The 22,326-nt window shown below is 44.1% G+C and overlaps 1 protein-coding gene across 1 annotated transcript in view; it reads right to left on the reverse strand.

Annotated features, from left to right (window-relative positions):
- Window positions 1–22,326, reverse strand: part of LRRK1 (leucine-rich repeat kinase 1) — a 78,523-nt gene that overhangs the window by 47,586 nt on the left and 8,611 nt on the right. The window contains exons 2-5 of the mRNA XM_010148424.1: window positions 11,700–11,863; window positions 10,661–10,832; window positions 8,194–8,373; window positions 7,437–7,585 (exon numbers count right to left, since the gene is read on the reverse strand). Coding sequence (XP_010146726.1) covers window positions 7,437–7,585; window positions 8,194–8,373; window positions 10,661–10,832; window positions 11,700–11,863 — 665 coding nt within the window. The remainder of the gene's footprint in view (window positions 1–7,436; window positions 7,586–8,193; window positions 8,374–10,660; window positions 10,833–11,699; window positions 11,864–22,326) is intronic.

Here is a 22,326-nt window from a genome sequence, read left to right on the forward strand (position 1 = left end):
AACCATCCCACATCCAGCCTCCACAGCCCCAACCCCACTCCGTCTCTTGGACACGGGCTGCATCGCTGCTCAGATCTCCAGGAGACTGAACACTCGGAGAGGCCAGGCAGGTCCAGAGGAAGCCCTGTGGGGCAGTCAGCCTCTGAAATCCTCACGGATCATTGCTGTGCATCCATAGAGAGGACAGAGAGATCTGCTGAGTGTGATAATGACTTCTTAGGAGGAGGCCTGTTACTGGAATAATTAATATATGCCCAGGTGCTGCTCTTCCGTCTTAAACCTTCCAACAAGAAGCAGCCAAACCTTCTGGGGAAGGTTTAGGTTTTGCAAAGGAACATCTGGGAAATGAAAGGAAAGGCAAACACCCTCTTCTAAAGTGTTTCTGAACACTAGAAATTTGCTCAGTATCATTTAGGAAGATATTTTAGTAGCTGAGAGACATGATTTTGGCAGTTGTCTTCTTTCTAGATAATGTTCTGCTGCTTTTGACAGTAAGACAAGGAAGTTGTTTTATCCTCTTTTGGAAAAAAACCCAGAAATTGTTGTGAAAGGCATAACTACTTATTTCTGGCTCCAGCTTAGACAAAAGAAAACATGGACACATAATGGTCATCAATGCAAGTAAATAACCCAAGGCTTCATTTTCAAGATCACCTCATTGTGTTCCAATGAGATCTATGTTCCAAAATACACATTTTTTAAATGCTAGTCCCAAAAGGTTTTCATAAGCTCAGTGCTTCTGACATAACTCATCCCACAGCTTCAATGAAGTCATGGTTAATTCTCCACCAGGAGGCAGCAAGGACACGACAGCAAATCTCATTTGCTTTCCAATTCCCAGGATTTAGTACTTCTAACCCCAAATTTAAAATTAAAAGAAATATATTTTGGGAAGGGGGAGAAAGAAAAGGGAAACAAAGGTCTATCTCAAATGCTTATCTGAGACGCCGAACTCCGAGTAAGGAAGTTCACACGGTTCAAATGTCTAGAATGGAATAAAGGGTGAGCACAAACAGTTGCACTTTTAAAAACCAACAGTAGTCGTGCTTAGTGCGGACACAGAGCTTTGCAAATGGTCACTAGTGAAGCCTCAGGACAGCCCTGCAAATATGAATGGAAATCTTACGCCTACGGTATCACTGGGGAAACGAAGGCAGGGAGCAGAAGCTGCTTGTCTCAAGCTACATCCACAGTCGTGCCACAAGGCAGCCACACAAAACACAGCAAGCCAGCAGCAACAAGAGATCAAAGGAAGCAGAGTATCCACTGCTGCTGGAAAATACACACAAGTTACACTGCAGAGCTTTCACACTGGCCCTCACCATATTCTGCTTTACTGTTAGATTTCCCAGGTCTGTATATTTCACAGCTTCCTGCTTACAAACTCTTGGTCTAAATTCTCTATGGAGTTCTCTGTAATTTTCTTTTCACCTGTAACAGCTCAAGACTGATCTTGTTTATGACACTGGACAGCACTCAGTTGTGGTTTATGGAAACAGGGTATAAACCACAAGTCAGATTCTCTCTTCCATCCCCAGCCACCCCACACTTAAGGAGAGATGTAGGGATGTGATACTGATGCTAAGGGACCGGAAAATCTTGCCAGCATGAGGAAACCTCACTGGGGAAGAGCATATTTGTGCTGAGACACTTGACTTATTCATCTTCTGATTCCCTGAATTGTCCCACGAGCTCGTAACAGGAGCCAGATCCCTAAATCCAGGTAATGCAGGAAACCAGCTCCTCTGCACTACAAACAAAATCCTCAAGTAGTATTCCTGGCTGTCTGGCTACTTAAATGTTCAGGGCACTACCCTGTCTTACAATATTACTACTTTTTATTTTACAGCGAGAATTTTCAGCTGGTTTAGCTTCCAGCCAAGGTGAGCAAACACTGACTTACGATGGTACTGATGCAAGAGGAGGGAGGAGCACGTGGCTGGGGAGAGGAGGAGGGCAGCATCACTGTAGCTCCATCCTAGATCAGCTAAATTTGTCCCTGATAAAAATACAGTTTCGTCAGCAATGAAATTCTCCTACTGATGTTGTTTTATACCATATTGTGGCTTATAGTGATGCCAGCAAAAGCCTTTTTATGCCAGGACAATTAAATAAACACCATGACTTCTGCTCCTACAGAAAAAACATCATCACCCTCCTACCTAACAGTGCTGGATAAAATCACATGCTCTGCATTAGAAATATCACAAACCCCCTTGGTTTAGGAAAGAGTTAAGAAAAGGCCTGATCCCCAACTACAGGTGTTTCATGTAGATCTTTAATGGGAATAGCATCTTCAGGCTGTAAGAGAAAGGTGAAGATCCAGCTGCTGAAAGGATAATACAAGCACAGTCTGATATCTAGATATGAGAGAAAGGTTTTAACTAGAAATTAGCCATTTTAACAACTAACCTTGGCTGTCAGTGCATACTCTGTCCTGTTCCTTTCTTTCCAGGAATATATGCTGAGACTCAGCCAAAATGGGGGCAGAGGAGTTAAACCAGAATGAATAGGGGAAAACCCAAGCTTTCAGGCAGCAGTTCCAGACAACATGTCTACAGTCTTGAAAATTAACTGCTAGTAAGGAAGGGGCTTCCCATTTACCCATATCGTTGTCAAGATATGGGGGGTGGAACTGCTAACAGAGCACTGGGGGTTACAGAAAGGTGGGTTCGTCTCAACCTGTCTATCAGACCCATCAATTATCTCCTGTAACCATCACAAAGACCTTGCTCAGAGGGAGTCTAAACCCCAAAAATGAAGCCATGCAGATCAGCCATGCTCTTGCCTCTATTTCCCTTTACAGCTTGCTGTCTGCCAACAGAAGGGAACAGCAACACCCTTCACGGAGGCCTCGTGCCCCACGGCCCAAGAAGAAAACAGGGAAGAAAAATTTTCCTGGCTTTTAAAAAAAATATCTTCTAGCATCTGATCTGAAGTGGGATGCTCTGTAGCACCTTTCCCAAGACAAGCATCCATGACCAGAGTATCTAATCCCTTGAACTATTCACATATTTTACCTAAACAAACAAAAGCAAGAAAATTGAGAACTACAGCCAAAAACTTGGGCAAATGTTCCATGCAAAAAGCTATCCACAGGTCCTTCAGTCACACAGAGGATGCATATAACCATACAGGGCCTTAAATTCTGGCAGTGATGGGAAGGCCTGGACAGCTGTTTTGCTCGTCTGGTTTTCCTCCTCACAGGAGAAAGCAGGTTCTTGTGGCTGAGATCCTGAATTCAGACTCCAGATTTCTTGTGTGACACCAGTCGCTGCCTCAGGCTACCCAGACTCTGTCTGCCAGCCCATATAATGGGACAGTTGCATTTCCCCTTCTCTCAGGGGAGCCAGAAGTGAAAATGCACTACAAACTCCAACCCCTCTTTATTCTTCCTGCTTAATAAATTAATTTTAAAAACCTGAAAAATAAACAGAAAAAAAAGGAACTGATGGTGCTTATGCCCTCTTGGTTCCTGCTCTGTTTCAAGATGATGCCCTTTACAGTGGGCTCAGGCTCTTATTCCAGTACAAAAGAAGTACCTGTCCTTGAGCACACCGACCAGTGCAGTAATAATAATATCTATAGCTTGCTTTTAGCGGGTGCAAGCAGGACCATGCATCTCTGCTGCTTCTCGTTTCAGACTGATACTCATCTCTATTTTACATTTAGATTGCTGTGTATCATTTACCTCAAAAATGCAGAGCCATGGCCTCGGGGTATTTAACGTGATAGAAAGATACCTGCAGAATTCAGATAGTGACTGCTAAAACCACAGACCAGATTGTGAAATCCAAAACCTGCTAAGAATGCGGCAGGGTAGGTGTCCCCATCTGCCAGGCAACTTCTCCTTGCACTCAGTCCTCCTCCTCATCTGGAGCCTGGGACTGAGAGCCTCTTCTGCCTGACTGCTGCAAAGTGGAGGATCGGCCGAACCCCTTCATCTGAATTAGGGACAGTGGACCAAATTCACCTTGGCGCTAGTATCCTGATGTCAGGGAACCCTTAAGGGTTTACTTGGCTCAGCACTCTGCAATGAAAACATAATTAAGTGAAAGAAATCCTGACAGCAACGCCATGAAGAGAGGGGATTTCCTTCCCAACTCCTACATAATCATGTCCGCTATCTTCCCAGAAAGGCCTGTTTCTTTGATGCCAGAGGTCTGTGACACTGAATGTGCAGAGCCAGGGAGCAGCTCAACCCTCCTCCATTTGGCAATGGCAGGTGAGCTCTGTGCTCAGACGAGAGAGGGGCAATGTTCATAGGCCGTCAGCTCCCAGGCACAGCCTGACTCTGGGCAGCTTCCTGTTCTTCAGAAGGGTAAGGAAAACCTCCATAGACTCCCTTCTCCTGCCGAGGAAAGAATTTCTCAATATGAGTCGTGAAAACTAAATGGAAATCTTCTACTGCACAGATGTCAGGGGATGCACTGAGGATGGCAAGAGACCGGAAGTTGTGCAGAAGCAAGAAACCCCACTGCTCGTGGGCAAACGATGAACTACAAATACAATACATCTTTACTTAGATTTGAGACCTTTTGGAAAGGTGATTAAAAAGGCTGTTGTGCATTCCTTCTGGCTGATGTGACATGCCCCGGCAGAACCTCGCTCTTGCCGTAGACAGGATACACTGAGGACGGTGATCTAATCCCTCCATCAATAATGCTGCTGTGAATCTGTCGCAGATTTCTTTACCGCTGGTGATGTAACTGAGATTAGGCATGCAGCCGCTAAGAAATCGGAGGAGGATCACACACAAACATATCCGTTTGTATGCTTGTGTACAAAATCCTCGGCAAAACATTTCCTAGGGAATATGCAGCAGTTTAAGCTCTTTTTCTGGTCTGTAATGGGAAAAACTATATATATCTCACACTGCACACAATGGAAAGTTAGATGCATCCCCGTGCCGATCACACCTATCAAAGTTTGGAATCTGTGCCCAGCTGCTTTACTGCAGAGGGTTGGCATTTGTTACCTGTTCCTGTAAAAAGGGAGCACTTCCTCTCTTCAGCAAGACAGTGGTTTGCTGTGAGCATAAATTTATACCAGAAAAAAAAAAGAAAAGAGAAACAGGTATTAGAAAAATGAGATGTAACTCCTCTTTTCTCAGAAAGGCCAGCACTATGCACAGTGCGATGGCTGCCTGGGAGGTGTGGCAGCTAAACCCAGCTCTCCAACCACATCTCATGCGTAGCTGGTACCATTCTCTGCTGGGAAACCAACTGGAAGTCAACTGTGCAGTGTTTTCACTTAGAGAGAGCACAGATGGGACAAGCGCTTTTTGAAGTTCTGGGCTCATTCTGAAATGATCGGTGCTCAGTCTGCCCTGTCCAAGAGGAGAGGCTTTTTGGCATCCAACTGGCTGCCACAGACATCACAGTCTCCACAAAATCTAGTTCTGCTTCCTCCCAGTGCGAAATGCACCACAGCGCTTACACAGAAAGACTTGCGAACCTTGAGAGATACTAAGAAAGCACTGAGGCAGCTTGTTGGCAGCTGCCATGAAGTCGTGTTTAAAAAAAAAAACCAACTTATCAGGGTGTGTGACTATCACTTCTGAGACTTGAGCTGTGCAGACAAACTAGGACAAATCTTCCTGAGTTCAGCCCAGTCTGCCAAAATTAATTCAAAGAGAAAGCATTAAATAAGCAAACATATTAAAAATAAACAGCTACTAGAAGAATCAAGGTCAAGATTCTGGGTCTGTTTCTTTGGATTTTCATTTTCTTTTTTTTAAACCGGGCCCTTCTGGCAATTAGCTGATGTTTTAGGACTGCTCTCTTCTTCACTCAGGGTGTGACAACAGCAAAGCTGAGTCATTTTTACAGCAGCTAAGTTAAATATTGCCAGCAAGTTCACATGGAAAACAGACCTCTTCCCTGTGATTCAAACATTTATTCCAAGTTTATTCAAGCTGAATTATCCAGATAGTTGGATGTTTTTCCTTCTAAAAGCCATTTAGTTTTATCAGCTCTTATCCAGAACCACCTAGGATTTAGCTTCCTTTTGTTTACTTCTCAACAAAACTAAGAATCCCACAGGAAGGCTCTAAATCTGCTGATTGAACTGAATGAAGTCAAGCTCACGTGTACGGACCGTAGTTCCTAACGTTCGTCGCATCATCAGGAATCCAGGGAGACAGGGTTTTGTCAGGAAAAGAGAGAATTGAGAAGTTCCTAGCAGTCTGAAAACTCTCTGCTTATTTTTACCCCACACCAAAGCACAGTCCACACCCCGCAGTGTTACAAGCGGAGCAAAGAGACACTCAACTGCAGCCCAGTTATACAAAGATATGTGATAATCATGAAATGTGATAATACCTTGCATGAAAACAATGCCACTCATCTGTAGATCTCAAGGCACCATCACCATCTGGAACAGGTTGCCCAGAGAAGCTGGGGATGCCCTGTCCTTGGCCATCTTCAAGGCCAGGCTGGATGAGGCTTGGAGCAACCTGGTCTAGTGGAAGGTGTCCCTGCCCATGGCAGGGGGGTTGGAACTACACGATCTTTAAGGTCCCTTCCAACCCAAACCATTCCATGATTCTATGATTCTATGTATTATGCTTTCCAGCAGCTGTGAGATATGAGGAGTTTAAATCTCTCCATTTTACAGAGGAAGAAACAGAGATACAAATGAACCACCAAAATTATCAAAAGGCTGCTGGTGGCTAAGTAAGTAGTGAGCAGAGTTCTTGCCAACGTAAAAAGACTTCAATTGCTTTTTGTGGGCATCTGCGTCCAATCGAAAAACATTTCAGTGGCACAAGCAATCTGATCACACACGATACTCTCCATGCTGCTCCAGAGAGCCAAATCTGTCCTGAGCGAGCGGCAGTCAAGGCTATCAGCCACCTTCTACTGATGAGGATCTGCAGCAGGGAAAAATGTATTCTGAGCAAATGTCAGCCTGCTCTACCCATGTCCCATGTCAACAAAAAGCCACATGAGCCTATTTGTAGGTGCTGTATCTGAACAGACGCAGGGGAAGAGAAGCCTTGACACGCTTAGGTCCGTGCCATGCTAACACTCCTGGCCAGCACAGACCTTGCAACCAGAATGCACAACAGAAACCTAAATGAAGCTGTTATCCTTGGGCCAGAGGAAGCCTGCGGTAGTGCCTATTTCTCGGGAAGACTTAGAGCACAAAGTCAATGTTTTCTTTCCACAGCATATGTTAAAATTGCCAAGCGGAAGCTGCCACATACGGCGCCTTCTACAATGATGCCATTTAAACCTACTGTTTTACACCCTGCGATTCAGACAGCCCTGAAAGCCACCGTCACAGCTCCTTCTCTAAATGGGTAGCAAACCACAAGGCTCTTAGCTGAGGAGAAGAATCACCAGCCACATGGTAGGCAAAGACAAGTATCAATTATTAACATGATGCTCCTTTAAAAGAACATCTCTTCAGAGAGATAAACAGCTACTTACTGTTTTTGCTGGAGCACTACCAGGTAGTGGGCTTGTCTCAATGAAATACTTCCTCAGAAGGTGTTTGCTGGATTCAGGGCTATCCATCAGGATGTAGGAACAGAAGAAAGCTCCATTCTGTAGTAAAAACACAGCTACATCTTCATTCCCTTTAGAGAAAAGACAGATTGTCTGTTCTCCTCATGTAAATGAACCAACAAGAAGGTGATCAGAAATCATGGGAAATAACCACTTCATGAAAATATCATGGGGGTGTGTAAAAAGGGAACCGAACTGTACAAAGACTGTTTCCTCTAGTGATAGGATTTGGCTCAGTCAAACTGAGACAGCAAAGACACAACGAAAAATCACTGGCCCAGGGTCCTTCTTTTTTCCCTCTTTTTTCCCCTGTCTTCTTAAACTATACACATAGCTGTGCTTTGAAGTGTGAATTATTCACTCTAAATCAAGCATGTGTGCCAGAGTGACCATAATCACGCTTTTACTTGCAAGATTTCTATTTTTGAAGGGTCTTTTCAAAATTAAGGAGGAAAGTTCAGCTTCTCAGCAGTTACAGTAATCTACCTTACAAAGGCCCTGACTTAGATTTGGCTAAGTCAAAAGATTCAGAGCCAATTTTATTTTATTTTATCCCACTGGAAACCCAAAACAATTCCAGCCAAGCCAGTCCACATCTTCCTAGGTGGGAACAACCCAGCCCATTCTTAAAAAGATGTTGCAGAAAAGGGGCAAAGTTCTGAAGCATGCAAATACATACCTGCCTTTATAGCAGCATACAGGGGCAACCGTATAAGAACTGGAAACTCATTCTTCCTGACTGCACAGCTCTCGGGGTCAGCACTGTATGCACGAATTAGGAGTTTTACTATGTCCAGATGTCCCTGCTGGCAGGCTATGGCCAGCATCCAGTTCAGGAGCTGTTGGCAAGTACGGGGACCTACCGAAAAGATATAGTATTTGACTTAGTTGGTGCCACAGGGCTGTGACATGCAAAAGTCATCCACAAATAACGGCTGTGCAAAGGGTGAAGCCCTCAAGGACAAAGACTGCACTGCAAGAGTGTATTACAGAAGAGCTCCAAGCTGGTCAGGCACAAACTTTTCAGCTGAGCAGAAATCTATTTACTCTGCTTAGCTGTTCTTCATTACCTACCCAGCTGACAGACAAACTTTTTTGTCTGTCTGATCTAAGCACACACGAGCTAGCAACAGTGGAAGGTTCTGAGGATGCCTGCAAGGCTGCCAGCAGAAAATTCAAACTTCTAATCCCAAGCAGAGGTGGCGAGGGATGACCAGGGCTGTTTTTGCATCCAGAGACAAGCCTGACCCAACAGACATTAGACCCAAACATCCAAGATTGGCCACTTCTTCCAAGTTCATGAGAGGGGATACAAAGAATGGGAAAAAACAGCTGACTTCATGCTACTGGATGAATAAAAAATAAATGTTTCAGACAACACAAAACAATTGGTTTAGTTTGTTTTCCCTGCAAGATAAAGTCTCACTGCAAGATAAGGTCTCCTGCAAAAAAATTAATTTCCCCTCGAAATGATTCATTTTGGGTGAATTCTTTACTATCGATTCATAGTAAAGTTAGACAAATGCCATTTAAGACCAAAAACTAAAAGACCACATTCTGATTTCTGCAGGAATTTGCCAATGTTTCAGTCTCCCTGAACTGCACTTTTTTTCTGAAAGAGCACTGTGCCTGAAGAACACTGCTTTCCTCTAGGCATGCATAATTCAGCCCTTCTAACTAAATGCCCATGACGGGATCATTTCTGCTAACAGTAAGCAGTCCTCAAATCTTCCCTGATTCACAGCCTTACCTCCATTTACTTTACAAATTCACATCCCCTCTGAAATGATTGGAAAGTCTACAAGCCCAAGTTTACACGCCAATTTATTTTTTGCAGTTGAAATGACATCGCTCTTCGCACTCTTAACGATCTGACTACATCACTCACCCCCACACTGCAGAAGATGGGCTCCATTTCAGCTGTGAGCCACAAGAAGTTCACAATGAGCCAGAGAGGATCACTGCAGTGCATTAGCCAAACTGCAAACTCACGTAATTTATTCCTAAATCCTGTGATCGGTTTCAATGTAACTTCCCAGGGAAACAAATGGGAAGTCCTGCACAAAAACTTCTGAAAGCTGCAGTTTGTATAGAGCACATCCCCTGAAGCAAGTGTTTAAGGGAATTCAGTCAGCTCTAAACTGAGCTAAGTTTCCAGAAACTACTTAAGTCACTTTTCATTGCTGGAAGTATTATATTAATATAATCTAATTTTTGCTACTCTGTTACAAAACCAGTGTTGTCAGCTAAATTCATCTCCCAAACTGGAACGTTTCTTTTGCTTTTTAGTGCTCTAACAGTTTAAGAACATCAAATAAACAGGTTTCCCAACAGGTTATTCCCGTTCTTATTGAGGTCACTGGCAAATATACAGCTCCAGTGAGGAACTAGAGCTATATTCAGGTCAAATATTGCAGAGACTTATCTCAGCTGTGCTGTTACTGCAGTGTCTGAGGTCAAGACAGTGATCTACTGTGGCTGCTGTGCAGGACTACTGGACCCTGACTCCACAGAAGGTCCCCCCCTGCAAAGCATCTGCCAAGCCTGCAGGACACTGACAGCAACAAGGGACAAACACAGTTCCTGGTCCTGCCTCAGAATAATGCTCTTTCCACTCCCTTCACAGCTGTCTTAAGAATTGTGTCTGGTTCTAAAAACGTCTTGGTTCTGCCACAAAATAATAGAATGTAACTAAAATATACTGATGATTCTAAACAAGGAATTCCCCTGAAAGTCAAAACAGCAGGAGAGCACAGAGCACAGTGCCAACTATTAGTCGCTGGACAGTCATGCTGCACTCTCACTCCCAGCACCACGGTGTCTGCTGGATCAGCAGAGTGGGATGATGCTGTTTCCTGAAAATCCCTTAAATTCTCTGTGGGGTGTGGGACATTATCCAGCTCTGAGGGCTGATGGGAATGAATTGTCTAAATGGCATCTTCCTCCACTTCCAACTTGCAAACACGGAAAATGTTTTTGCCTGTGATTTTCCCCCCATGGGGGAAGTTTTCTTCAAACACAGCAGAGATAAGATCCCTCCACGTACTTTCCCATGACTAAGTCCCTCCTCTTTTAAGGAATGCGGAAAAAAAAAAAAGAAGAAATGCCTGCTTGAAGGTATAGCGCACAGCCACCCAAAATCTTACCATGCAAAGAATCCAGCAGCTCTTTCACAACGTCCTTATGCCCAAAATACGCAGCCACCACAGCCGCGTTGTCATCATTAGGTTCTGTTGGTAACACCACCAGTGCTTCCTTCAGTAAATACCTCACCGCCTGCAGATCTCCATATGCTGCTGCGATACCTAAAAGCTGACACTGGTAAAGAAAACACAGCAAAATAAACTCCCTATAAAGGGAGCAGGCAGACAAAGAGAGCATTTCCAGGGCTATGTATTTATTTGTGCCCATGCAAATGCATACTCACTGTCACTGCAGTTAACTGAGAATGTCATAAACACCAGTAGCCATTATAATAATTGGTGTTGATATATTCATTATATTAATTTTTGGGGGTTTTGCTTTACAGGTTTTTTTGTATGGCTTTAACATAGTGCCCAAGGCACAGAATGGTGAGTATAAATCCTTTTTTTCATGGACCAAAAAAGCATTTGCACAGCTCTGTTACGAGGTGGAGTAGTTCCTGTTTTGGAGATGGCCAGTGTGCCTGGACTTGACACGCAGATGCTCTCCCAAAACGCTGAGACAAGCTCTGTGCAAACAGCAGGCACAAAACGAGGAGTCTGAAGGCAGAGCTGTGCAGAAGCTGGCACAGAGGATAAGGTTCCAAACACAAGCTGCAAAACCTTCCCAGGGGACCATTAAACCATCTTTGTACTGATGGGGGAATACATTTTTTGCTAAGACTATAAACTGCTTCCTTTTTATGGGGAAAAACATATTTCCCTGTTTTAGTGACCACAGCCTCCCATCCCTACATACGCTGCTATCTCTGGTCTGTCCTATCTTTCTGATCAGCGCTTTCAAGGGCAAATACTGCCCCTGAGCATAAGTCCCTGAAGAATAAGTTATGTCCCACACAACCAACCACATGTGGGACCCTGCAGCACCAGCGTAACTTATACAACAATGGGTTTTCTGCATGAGAAACGCCGGAAGGAGGCAGCTTGGCATTTTGGTTTCTTTCCCTGTAATACTTGAGGAAGAGTAGTAACCTACCCCTACCTTTTCCACTTGCAGTGCAGTCTCCTCACATGACAACTTAATCAACTCTTGGGCCTTACTGGTGTCTCCAGCTCTGTAAGCATCCTGAATGCTTTCTGTCACGGGTGTCTGAATTATGGAGACTTCACCGACCGTGGACTGTTTGCCACCCATGTCCACAGTTCCTGCAGTAAAAATGGAAAAGAGGGGTCAGGAAAAAGTACCTGTTCATTGCTCATGCACATCTGCAATATCAATGCAGCAAAACAGGGGGGTGAACTATTTTTAGTGGAATATTTACCACCCACAATCAAAATGCAAGAGGAAGAAACCTCAACACTCAGTTGCCTGATAGAAGAAAGTGATAATATATTAAGTACTTTCCAACAGGCACATGAAACTAAAAGGGACAGTGAGTTCCCCAATTGCTCCCAAAGGTGGTTTCCAAAGGATGGTGTGAAAGCTCACACACAGAGCAATGCCACACTCGACCTCCCGCCGCAGGAACCAGGGAAGGGGAGGGCTGACAGGGACTGGCACCTGCGGTACGTGGGAGGAAGCAGCAGGGTGGTGGCAGGACCCCCAGAGCAGTTCTGGTAGCATCAGCCGTGCTCCAGTCACACCTCATTCACCTCCTGCCTAATAAACGCCCTTGTAATTCTCCAACCATTTTCATACACCTCAAAGAACGCGAAAGAAACGAAATTGGGAGTATTTCTACTCTGGGAAAACAGTAAACGGAGATTATAGAAGATGCCCAGTGTCAACCTGATCAATGCTGGAGAGTCTCTTAGGCTAGACTTTTTTTTTACTGCCCTCAGGAGCCAGCAGAGTTTTTACATGTCAAAGATTAAAAGCTGCAAAGCATTAAGGAAGATGCTTGCGATGGGTGGGTACCGAAGAGACAGCCATGGAGTCTCACGCCCCTCCACCCCCACAACTACCAGGACAGGGAAAGCTGCAGAAAGGTCACTGAACGACGAGTAAAATGTTCAGGTCCACTCCTGAACGACATGAAAGACAGAGGAAATCAGCACTTTTCACTTGAAAAGAGACCGTTTCATACTCAGTTTTCCCTGCTAAACATTACTAACTATTATTGCTTATTTGCAACTGGTTAAATAAAGCCCTTAAGCCCACAGATTTTCACATATGTTAACAAGGAGGGTTTTTTTAATAGAGACATATGCCACACAGTGCCTAGTTTAATGCAGTCTGGAAAAAGAAGTAAATTTGGACCAATCTGTGTTGAAAAATGCACTCTGAATCACCAATACATTCTGACTAACACTTCTCATCAATTATTTAAATGAAGCTCAAATCACTCAGACATCGGAGACGGCTCCAGAGATTCGTGCCATTACGAATGTGCCCACATCAATAACCTTTCTTAGATGATGGAGAAAGTGTGAAGGACACGCAGCAGAAATGTGATGCTAAATTACAGCACAACAACAGCATCTGAGAGTTCATGTTAATAGGTGCCGTACCATCCTAATTCTGTAGTTTTAGGGGGTATGGGGGAAAATAAACTCATCCTGCCTTTGGTCCAGTCTCTCAGAGCAGACCACACACCTGTAAGGGATCTCTAAAAATATCGCACATGATGTAATTATCTTTTTAATGGACACCAAGGTAGGCAATGCTAATGATTCTTTAGGCAAGGAACTGTTTAAAGGGTGACAGAAGAGAGAACTTTAAAGTCAGAGTTCTCTAGTCTAAACAGCTCGGACTGGACTAAGTAAAATCAAGAAGTACAGATCCAAGTAAACACTGCAATTACTGGAACACACAGCCTCCCCGCGCTCGGTGCCCCGTGATGAAATCCGGGACCTGGAAAGAAGTGCTGGAATTCCCCTTGGAGGAAAAAATGCCTCACATCGGAGATACAAAACAGCTGGAAAGTTGAGCAGGAAGCCCTGCAAACCAGGGCTGACAGAGCACAGGAACTATAATCTGCTTACTAAAAAAATGCTGAAAGGAGGGACAAATTTTACTTCCTTCCAGCCTCAATCCTGATTTTGGGGACTATCACTCAAGATCCACATCTGCAACCATTCCACACGTAAAGGAACATCCTTTCTGCCAAAGAATTGAGCAGGGCCATCCTGCTTTCTTTTTAAATCATGGCCAGGGCAGGTGGAGGTACAAGTATCTCATGGTCAGGGATCCATTTGGGATCTGGGAGATCCTGGTGCCACTTCCTCACTTATTAGAGAGGTCTCCAGCCAACCTCACATGCGTCCTGCACCCCGGAGCTCCTACAGAAGCATTTTTCACCTCTCTCGTTGGAACTGTTTCCCCCCGTGCAGGAGGACTACCAAATCAGTTGGCCAGGGAGCACAAGAGGGACCACAGTGTTGTAACTGAGGGAAGGAGGAACTCCACAAGCCAGACCCTAATCCCAAAACTGCTTCTGTGTTTTACCAAACGACTACTTCACAAAAGTACTTAGCTAATGCGTCATGCTTCCTCTTACGTTTTCGGCACCCTCAAAATTTCTTAAGCCCTTTGTAGTGTAATGGCTCAGCTAGAACCACAGTTTGGAGAACACGGGTTGGCTATTGACCGGTGTGGTCTGCTCATGGGATGGTAGGTGAGCCTTCTGGGCACTCCAGGAACATGATGGTCACAAACAGCTGGCTTCTTGGAGTTGACACGCTCCCAGAGTTAGCTGGCCGTTAAATCAGAGTCTTTGGGATATTCATTTTAGCCCCTAAACTCAAATTTTAATCTTGTCTTAGGCAAACAGGAACTTACTGTTCTAACCAAAACTGCCCAGTTTCGAACATTTGAACATCCATCAAGGAGGATTCAGTAAAAGCTTCATCGAATGTAAGAAATCCAGGCAAATCTACGGTTTGAAACGAATACATTTATATTTAAATATTCTTGGCAGAAGGATAATGCTGCTCATCATTCAAGTTTCTCATGTAACTGTCATCAAAACTTCTTTCTACAATTGCATTCTGCATCGACCTCCCGCCTAGGACCCGAGAAAAGAAGCTGCCAAAGGCCACAAGCAAAAAACAGCCTCCCAATTGAATTAATTACAAGCCTGAAAAAAGCAAAATTGGTGAGAGTCATAAAAAAGCTTGCCCTCTGCCAGCTGTACACACATGATTCTGTCCAAGTTAAATCGAGCTTTCAAAGGTTAAATGAGAGAAGGTAAGCCATCCATTCCTAAATTCCAAAAAAACGCAGAAGCGATCCATTGCAAAGCTAAGCAAATGACCCAATTTGGAGAAGACTTCTGGTGATTTAACAAATAGAGAGTGATAAAAAAGCTTGCCCTTTGCCCGCTGTACACACATGATTCTGTCAAAGTTAAATTGAGCTTTCAAGGGTTAAATGAGAGAAGGTGAGCCATCCATTCCTAAGTTCCCAAAAAACGCAGAAGCAATCCATTGCAAAGCCAAGCAAGTGACCCAATTCAGAGAAGACTTCTGGTGATTTAACAAATTATGTATTGACTTCTGAAATACAAATGGAAAATAAGCAGCATGTTTTATAAGCTTAATTTATACTCACCAGTAGGAAAAAGAAAAAAAAAAGAGGAAAATTACATTCTACTGACTAAAGTCTGTTTGATTTCTACACGAGGCATGACTGAACCATCATCAGCACTGGCATTCATGTAGGCTGGGAATAACGTTTTGCCAATACATGCATCAGCCATTTTTAGCAAAAATCTGGGCCAAAACCCAAAGAAATTCTGCCTATGGTTTTAACCCTACAAATCTCACGCTCTTTACTTGAGCCCTGCGTGGCGTTCAGAGCAGAGTCACCTCGCTGGCACACCACCTTGAACAACGCCATATGAGAGCAACACTGAAGGTGAGTAATGTTGAACCTCTATTTTTGGACCTGATCATGCAACACGCTGAGCATTTTAAGCCTGGATATAACAAAGTGCTTTGAATTCTTAGATTGCATGGGTTTAGGAAATGCCTTCTGCACTTTGAAAAATAGGGTCTATGTTCTCATTTGACAATGAACATGGTCATATGCAATAAAGCACAGCAAGTTACGATATTCTATCAGTATTTCTTGAATATTCCTGTAACTAAAGGCTACTAGAAAATCCAGCAGCTCTTACACCCCCATTGCAATGTCCTTTAGTATTTGCTTTATTGCACACAGATCTGGGACAGAGTTTCTCTGTTGGCACAGGTTCCTCTAAAGCCACTGGCCCAAATGAGCACCCCTCTTCTGAGCTGGCAGCAGGGAAGCAGGTAAGTGAAGGCTATTTGAGCTGAGCTGGTATGGCGTGGGTTCATTTCTCTAACACATCTGAACGAAAATAAGGCCATGGGGCTTACTCCCTGTCATTCAGCCCCCTGTCTCTGCACCTTATTTGTTTAACTTCTCCATAGCTCCATGGCTTCTCTTCTTTGCTTGATTTCTAAGGACCTCAAGCAAACCGAGAGCTGTTTGCTCATCCTTCTATTTTGAACAGAAGCTGTTTGAACATCCTTCACCTGTTCTTCATACAACTTAACAGCCTGTACCAAAGCAACTCCCTTCAGAAATGTTTCTCATGCTTCATTTCAATGTTTTACACTTTGGAAGCAGCCTTTAAGCTTGGCTTTGCAGTAACAGCCTTTTACAAAAGCTAAGGACAAGAATAATTTTTATTTTAAAATATATTCCAAAAAACAATTATCAATAAAAAACCAGCGTTATTTTATTGTCACTTAGAGGCTACAAGAGTATAAATTTTAAAGTGCAACAGACTGCTGTCCCATCTCAGAGAATAAAACAAAAATAAGTCTTATTAACAATAAAAGGTTACTACGAGAATTTCAGAGATATATGTAGTTAAACCCTGCCCCAAGCCTTGTTATTACAGCAGGTGAAAAAAACCATCTAACATTTCTAAACTGACAGTATGGCATTAGTAGCCAAAAGGTGAGGGTTTGCAGGTGAATGTTGTGAAGTGGCAAATGGCTGCACAACAAAACAGCATACTGTAGAGATGATTAGTATCTTTACATCCCAAATCACTGCGCTCCTGTCTCTGACACACACTCAGAGTCTGTCAGCGCTACATTAGTCCCTTTGATGAGGCAGGACCTCTTTGGCAACTAGGTTATTTTTATTTAGCAGAGAATGCTATAAATGAGATAAATGAGATGCTTAACACAGGGTAAAACAGGGATGGAAGTTAACTTACACTAAAGCAGAATTACAATAATAATAGAACTTAAAAACTGCTACTGACCTTGTCATAATGTGTGCAGGTATTTCCAGAGACGGGAGCAAATCAAGATGATGGCTTTAACACCGCATCCCATTCAGCGATGCTCAATTAAGCTATTAATCCCTGGGACTGTTAGCCACCCACCTCTGCTTCAGCACAAGCTCTTACAGCGGACACTGGATGTAATGTCTTTAGGCTGGCTGGCTGCTTCTTTGTCTGAATTAACTACTACATTTTAGCCTTGACAGTTATTTTCATCTCCATGTCCCATTACGGCGAAATCCAAGCCTCTGGTTCGGAGAGAATCTGGGGATGGGGGCGGGCTGAGCTCAGACATTAATTCCTCAACAGCACCAGATGGATACAGCTAACCTTTACCAGCTTAATCTTTTGCCATTTTGACTTCTGAGTGCTGCCACGGAGCAAATAAAAAATGGGGCAGAGATGAGGTTTAAGATGTGCTGAATATTTAAAGCCAACCCCACCAAACGCTTAAAAACTCGTCGCCGAACACTTTTCAATTTTCCTACTCTATGGAAGCTTCGGCGAGCTGGTTTGCAAAATTAACAGAAAGCCATGTTATCTCTGAGTCTCTGTAACAGGCTCATGTATCTGCTGTTGCTTTGAAAAACTTCAGACTAATGAACTGAACAACATCCAGCGGGAAATCTCCAGTGATTTCAAAGGATGATGGATCTGTCCTACATTGTGCCTTCCACTTAGACGGGTCAGAAAAATGTTTCAATCCTCTGGAAATCTCTGAGATACTGAAAAATAATTCCCAGATCAAACCAGGAAGAAAAAGCAAAACCCTAGGTTCTTTAATTAAAAAAACAACCCTTTTGTGTTATTTCTGTAATTAGCTGACACTAACAGCGTTTCATTTGTTGTTTAAAAAGGTTTAAAGATTTTCTTCATTCTTTTCTTAAAAGATAAAGTCACAGGCCAGGAGGGAAGTTGTTCCCCCTGAGTCCATATGGACCCAGAGCCAGGACCTGCCCCAGGCCCATTCAAAGGAGGGTCCTGCAGCAAGAAGCCCATGACCTCTTTCACCTTGCTCTCGCATTTAGGCAAAACACGTACGGCTCAACCAATTCTGCTATAAAATGGTCCCAGCAGAATTAAAAAAATGATCAGGAGCACTTATAAACCCCACCGTGAGAAGACAAGGAGAGAAAGTTATGGTAAATCCAACTGAGAGATAAGAGGATGGTTTATCTGGGAAATTCAGCATCCTCCACGGAGAGACCACGCCAGAATTTGGCCATATCCCTCTGACCCCGACTACTATCTCATCACAGCAAGTGAGACGTGCCAGCTTCTCAGGACAGTGGGAACCCTCCGCACCCTTTTTCTGCCTATTTTTTGTGGTCCCATTTCACCCAAACACCCATTATTTCAGCTAATTGAAAGGAGTGGCTCTGTACTCAGATCTGCCTGCCAAGGCCGTGGGAAAGATGATGAATTGAGTAGAAAAGAAACCCACAACTACAACATAGCTTACAATTAATGCTCCTTGCCCTCAAAAGGAACTTATAACCCTACAACAGATTAGATCTGAAACCCAGAAGAATGCTTCAAAGACAAACATCCAGTACTGAAGGGATCTTTTTCACTACTATTGCATAATCTGGAATTATTTTTAAATGGTTTGCAGGCCAGTACCACGCATGCAAAGCGCTGAGCTGCATTAAATGTTTTACAGAATACAGGATCCGGTAAAGGGCATGCTGACAATTTTAGGTACAGCCATGCAAAGTGACCAATTATCACCAGAGTCACTGGAAATTTTCTATTTAGAAACACTCCTAACCTGAAAGGAAAAAAAGCATTTGCTAATGCAAACCTGAAAGGAAAATACTAAGTCCTGGATGGAAAAATGCTCTGGACTCCTGCCTTTTTAAGGGGCTCCAGAACAGAATTACGAAAACCAGACGCCTCCAAAGGTTTTAGCTCCACACTTACACAATCATTTCTCCATCATCCAGGATATTGGGGGAAGAGGGGACAGAAAAGTCTCAAATACTCAGCAGTCTTTAGCGGGCAGTATCACAGACGCCTGAATGGTTGTGTGAAGCTGTGTGTCACAGACAGCACTGAGCCCGGGCTGAAAAGCTCAACCACATCTGAGTGGGCTCCTGCACTTGTCCATGCACCTCCCAGATCCCTGGGAGGATCCCTGGGAACTCTGGAAATTATTTGCATTGTCCAAGAAGTTCAAATGAAACTGAGCTGGTAATTCCTATTTCTGCACTTGTCCATGCACCTCCCAGATCCCTGGAACTCTGGAAATTATTTGCATTGTCCAAAAAGTTCAAATGAAACTGAGCTGGTAATTCCTATTTTGCTGAAGTACAAAAGAGGCTACACAGAGCCATTACAAGGCACTGAGCTTCGAGAGAGCACAAAGACATACATACTGGAATACGACCATCACAGCAAACCCACCATGCCAGCGGGCAAATCATGCTGGAAAGGGCAGGGTAGCCTTTGGTTCACTAAGGATACCTGCAGCTATGCAGGGAAAAGGAACAAGGGGTACTCCACGTGACAGTCTGGGACGTACCTCTTGTGCTCTGCAGGGCAGCTCTGCCTTAGACACGGTGCTCCTCACAGGCTGTTTTAGAAGTGCACGCACCACTTCCACTGCGATGGGCTATGCGATGGAAGAGGGGGAGCAGGATCCTCAACACAGCCAGAGAGGAGGCAGCTCATCAGCATCGTCACTTGACACCCCTTCATTCCACCCGGGCTGCAGCCAGCTTCTTGTGTACTGGACAACCCTACAAAAACTGGGGTGCTGTTATGTCAGTGATGGTTTTACCATCCCATCACGAGGACGTGTGTGAGGCCTAAGCAGTTTCGTGTGCACATGTTCATAACTTTCCACCTGTAGAGATGTCAGTGATGTTTTACTGTCCCACCACGAGGACATGTGTCAGGCCTAAGTAGCTTCATGTTCATAACTTTCCACCTGTAGAAGCACTCAGAGCATCAGTGGCCACAACACACATCTCAGTGGCCAGATTGTCTCACAAAGGCACCATCAGCCCTGGCAGACACACTAGTAGCCTTTGGGCAGGGAAGGAGGGAAATGGGGCTGACCTCCGGCAAGCACAGGGCAAAGGCTGGCTCTCCCAGTGAAGAGGGATGCCCCGCATCCCTCCCGTTGTGCCCTCTTCGGGATGCAAAGCATCAGCAAAGACCACAGAGAACATTCATGGTGTTAATTTCCACCCCCAAAGGAAAGGAACCAAGAGAGCTCCAAGTAGCCCAAATAGCCAGAGCGCCAATCGCCGTACTGAAAATACAAATGACTCAGCTCTAAGTGAAAGCTTCTATTTTTGTCTTCTGGCCTCAGTGATTTGGTTCCAATTCTACAGCTTGAATCATTCAGAAATATGATTTACATGCAATGCCAGCTATACCAGTCTAGCTTTCCAAATTTTAAATGGGAAGATATACATTAAGCGTGCAGAAATATGACTACGCTTTTGGATTTTCTTCGTGTTCGTTTCCAGGCATGGTTGGAATTAAATGATGGCATGGATTATTAAACGATGAGAAGTGTCTCTAGTGAGACCATTCCTGTCCAAATGAATCAAATATTAGAGCCATGAAACCAAACCAAGATTGGATTTCACTTGAAACTTTGTAAAACAAAATCTCATGGCTCACTTCGGTTTCTTTTGAAACATTTCCTTTACCCTAACATTCAAGATTTCACCAGAAAGGAAAAAATGCCATGCATCCATGTTTTTTGTCTTTAAAGAAATTGCTCAAAGTTCTCCTGAAAAAAAGTTGTTGTTAATTATTCACACTGGGGAAGCCCCAAGTCACGGCCAGCCCCCTTCTGCTACGTCCTCCTTAGGCGTCTATCTACAACCAGCTTTGGAAAGAGACAAATGCTTTTGAGCCCAACTGAGAGGCTATGTCTGGAAGAGTTCAGGGAGGGTCTCCCTGTGTGTGTGAGGGGTGGACGGGCCCAAGGTCTCTCCTCAAGTCTCTTCGGAGTCTGAGTCCCTTGTTGGCTCCACCAACACACATCCATCGACTTCACAGCTCTCTGAATGGAGAAAAGCAGCTCCTAAGCTTATGTTTCACTTTAATAACACGTGTAAACACCCTCTTAAAGGGTAAACCCATTTATGACACTCTGACCCAACTGCTGGTCAAAAATAATAGCAGAGAAGCAGTCAACATCTGTCTCTCCAGCCCCATGAAACTCTAAGGATGTTACCAGGAAAGACAGGCCCCAGTGGGGCTTTCAGAGAAGGTGGATGAAAGCGGTCAGGTGAAGCTCACAGCTGCCCCATCAGGTCCCCTCCAGCCACAGCAGCTGGCCTAGTTCTCCATCCCTCCATCACATGGCAGGGTCCTGGGTATTTGTGGTCACCTGCACAGCCACCGGTGTCCCTCCTGCCTTCCCCAAGGAGCAGGTCCCTACAGAACCTGGGCATATCAAGATTTTGGAAAGGCTGGCCAGAGTGAAGGGAAAAAAGGGAAAGTAACATTAAAAAGATATGCAAAATACCATGCACGACTCCAGTTTACCATGCTCAAGGAAAAGAATCTGGAAGAGGTAGAGAAGATGTATCGAAGAAATGGAGAGTCTAATTACAAGACTATAGATTAACAGAGCTGGGCTTGTTGAGCCTGGAAAAATGAAGGCTGAATGGGGATGGGAGTACCGCCTATAAATACATCCAGGGGGAGACACCAGGGAAGAAGAGCTATTTTATGTACAGGGTATGAACACATCTTGGCTGCCAATTAGAATGTTTAAAACGTTGGAGAAATGAGGCTTCTGAACACCCTTCTATAAAAAGCAGAAGCAACAGACAAGTCAACTCAATTAAAACAAGCCTTGCATAAGGTTTAGGAGTGTGACACCAGGACACTGACCACACACTCCTTCCAGTCCTACAACCTACGTTTCCATTTCACACATGCACTGGTTAACCCAGCTACCCACCAACAGTCATAACACGCAAGATAATGGCTTCACAGGCTACTTTGAGGGACATTTGTAGAAAGGCAGAATATAATTCATTTATTAAACAGACAGGTCTAGGAAAAAGCAGACACATCTGAGGCACGAAGCCTTTCAAGAGATCTGAAGGGGTAAACACCTGACATGGCAAAATCCAAGCCTAGCACATGTTAGACTCAGTTCAATGTGCTGCTTTAACAGTGCCTGCTAGCCTAATAAAACACCTTACTCTTTGCTATGCTCATTTCTTGTTTATCACTAAGACAACACCACCTTTAGGCTAGTTTAGGTACAAGTGTTGCATGTAGAGGAAAAGAAAACTCATTCAAGACACTGGATATGGTTGGCATCAAGAGCTGCACCAGCAATTTGGCAACAGCAGAGCCAAGGGAAGTGTAGAACTGGGAAAAGCATCAGAGGAGAGAGGTGAATATAACAGTCTGGAAAAGAAG

The sequence above is a fragment of the Eurypyga helias genome, unplaced genomic scaffold (assembly GCF_000690775.1).
Source record: "Eurypyga helias isolate BGI_N326 unplaced genomic scaffold, ASM69077v1 scaffold4763, whole genome shotgun sequence".
Lineage (NCBI taxonomy): Eukaryota > Metazoa > Chordata > Aves > Eurypygiformes > Eurypygidae > Eurypyga > Eurypyga helias.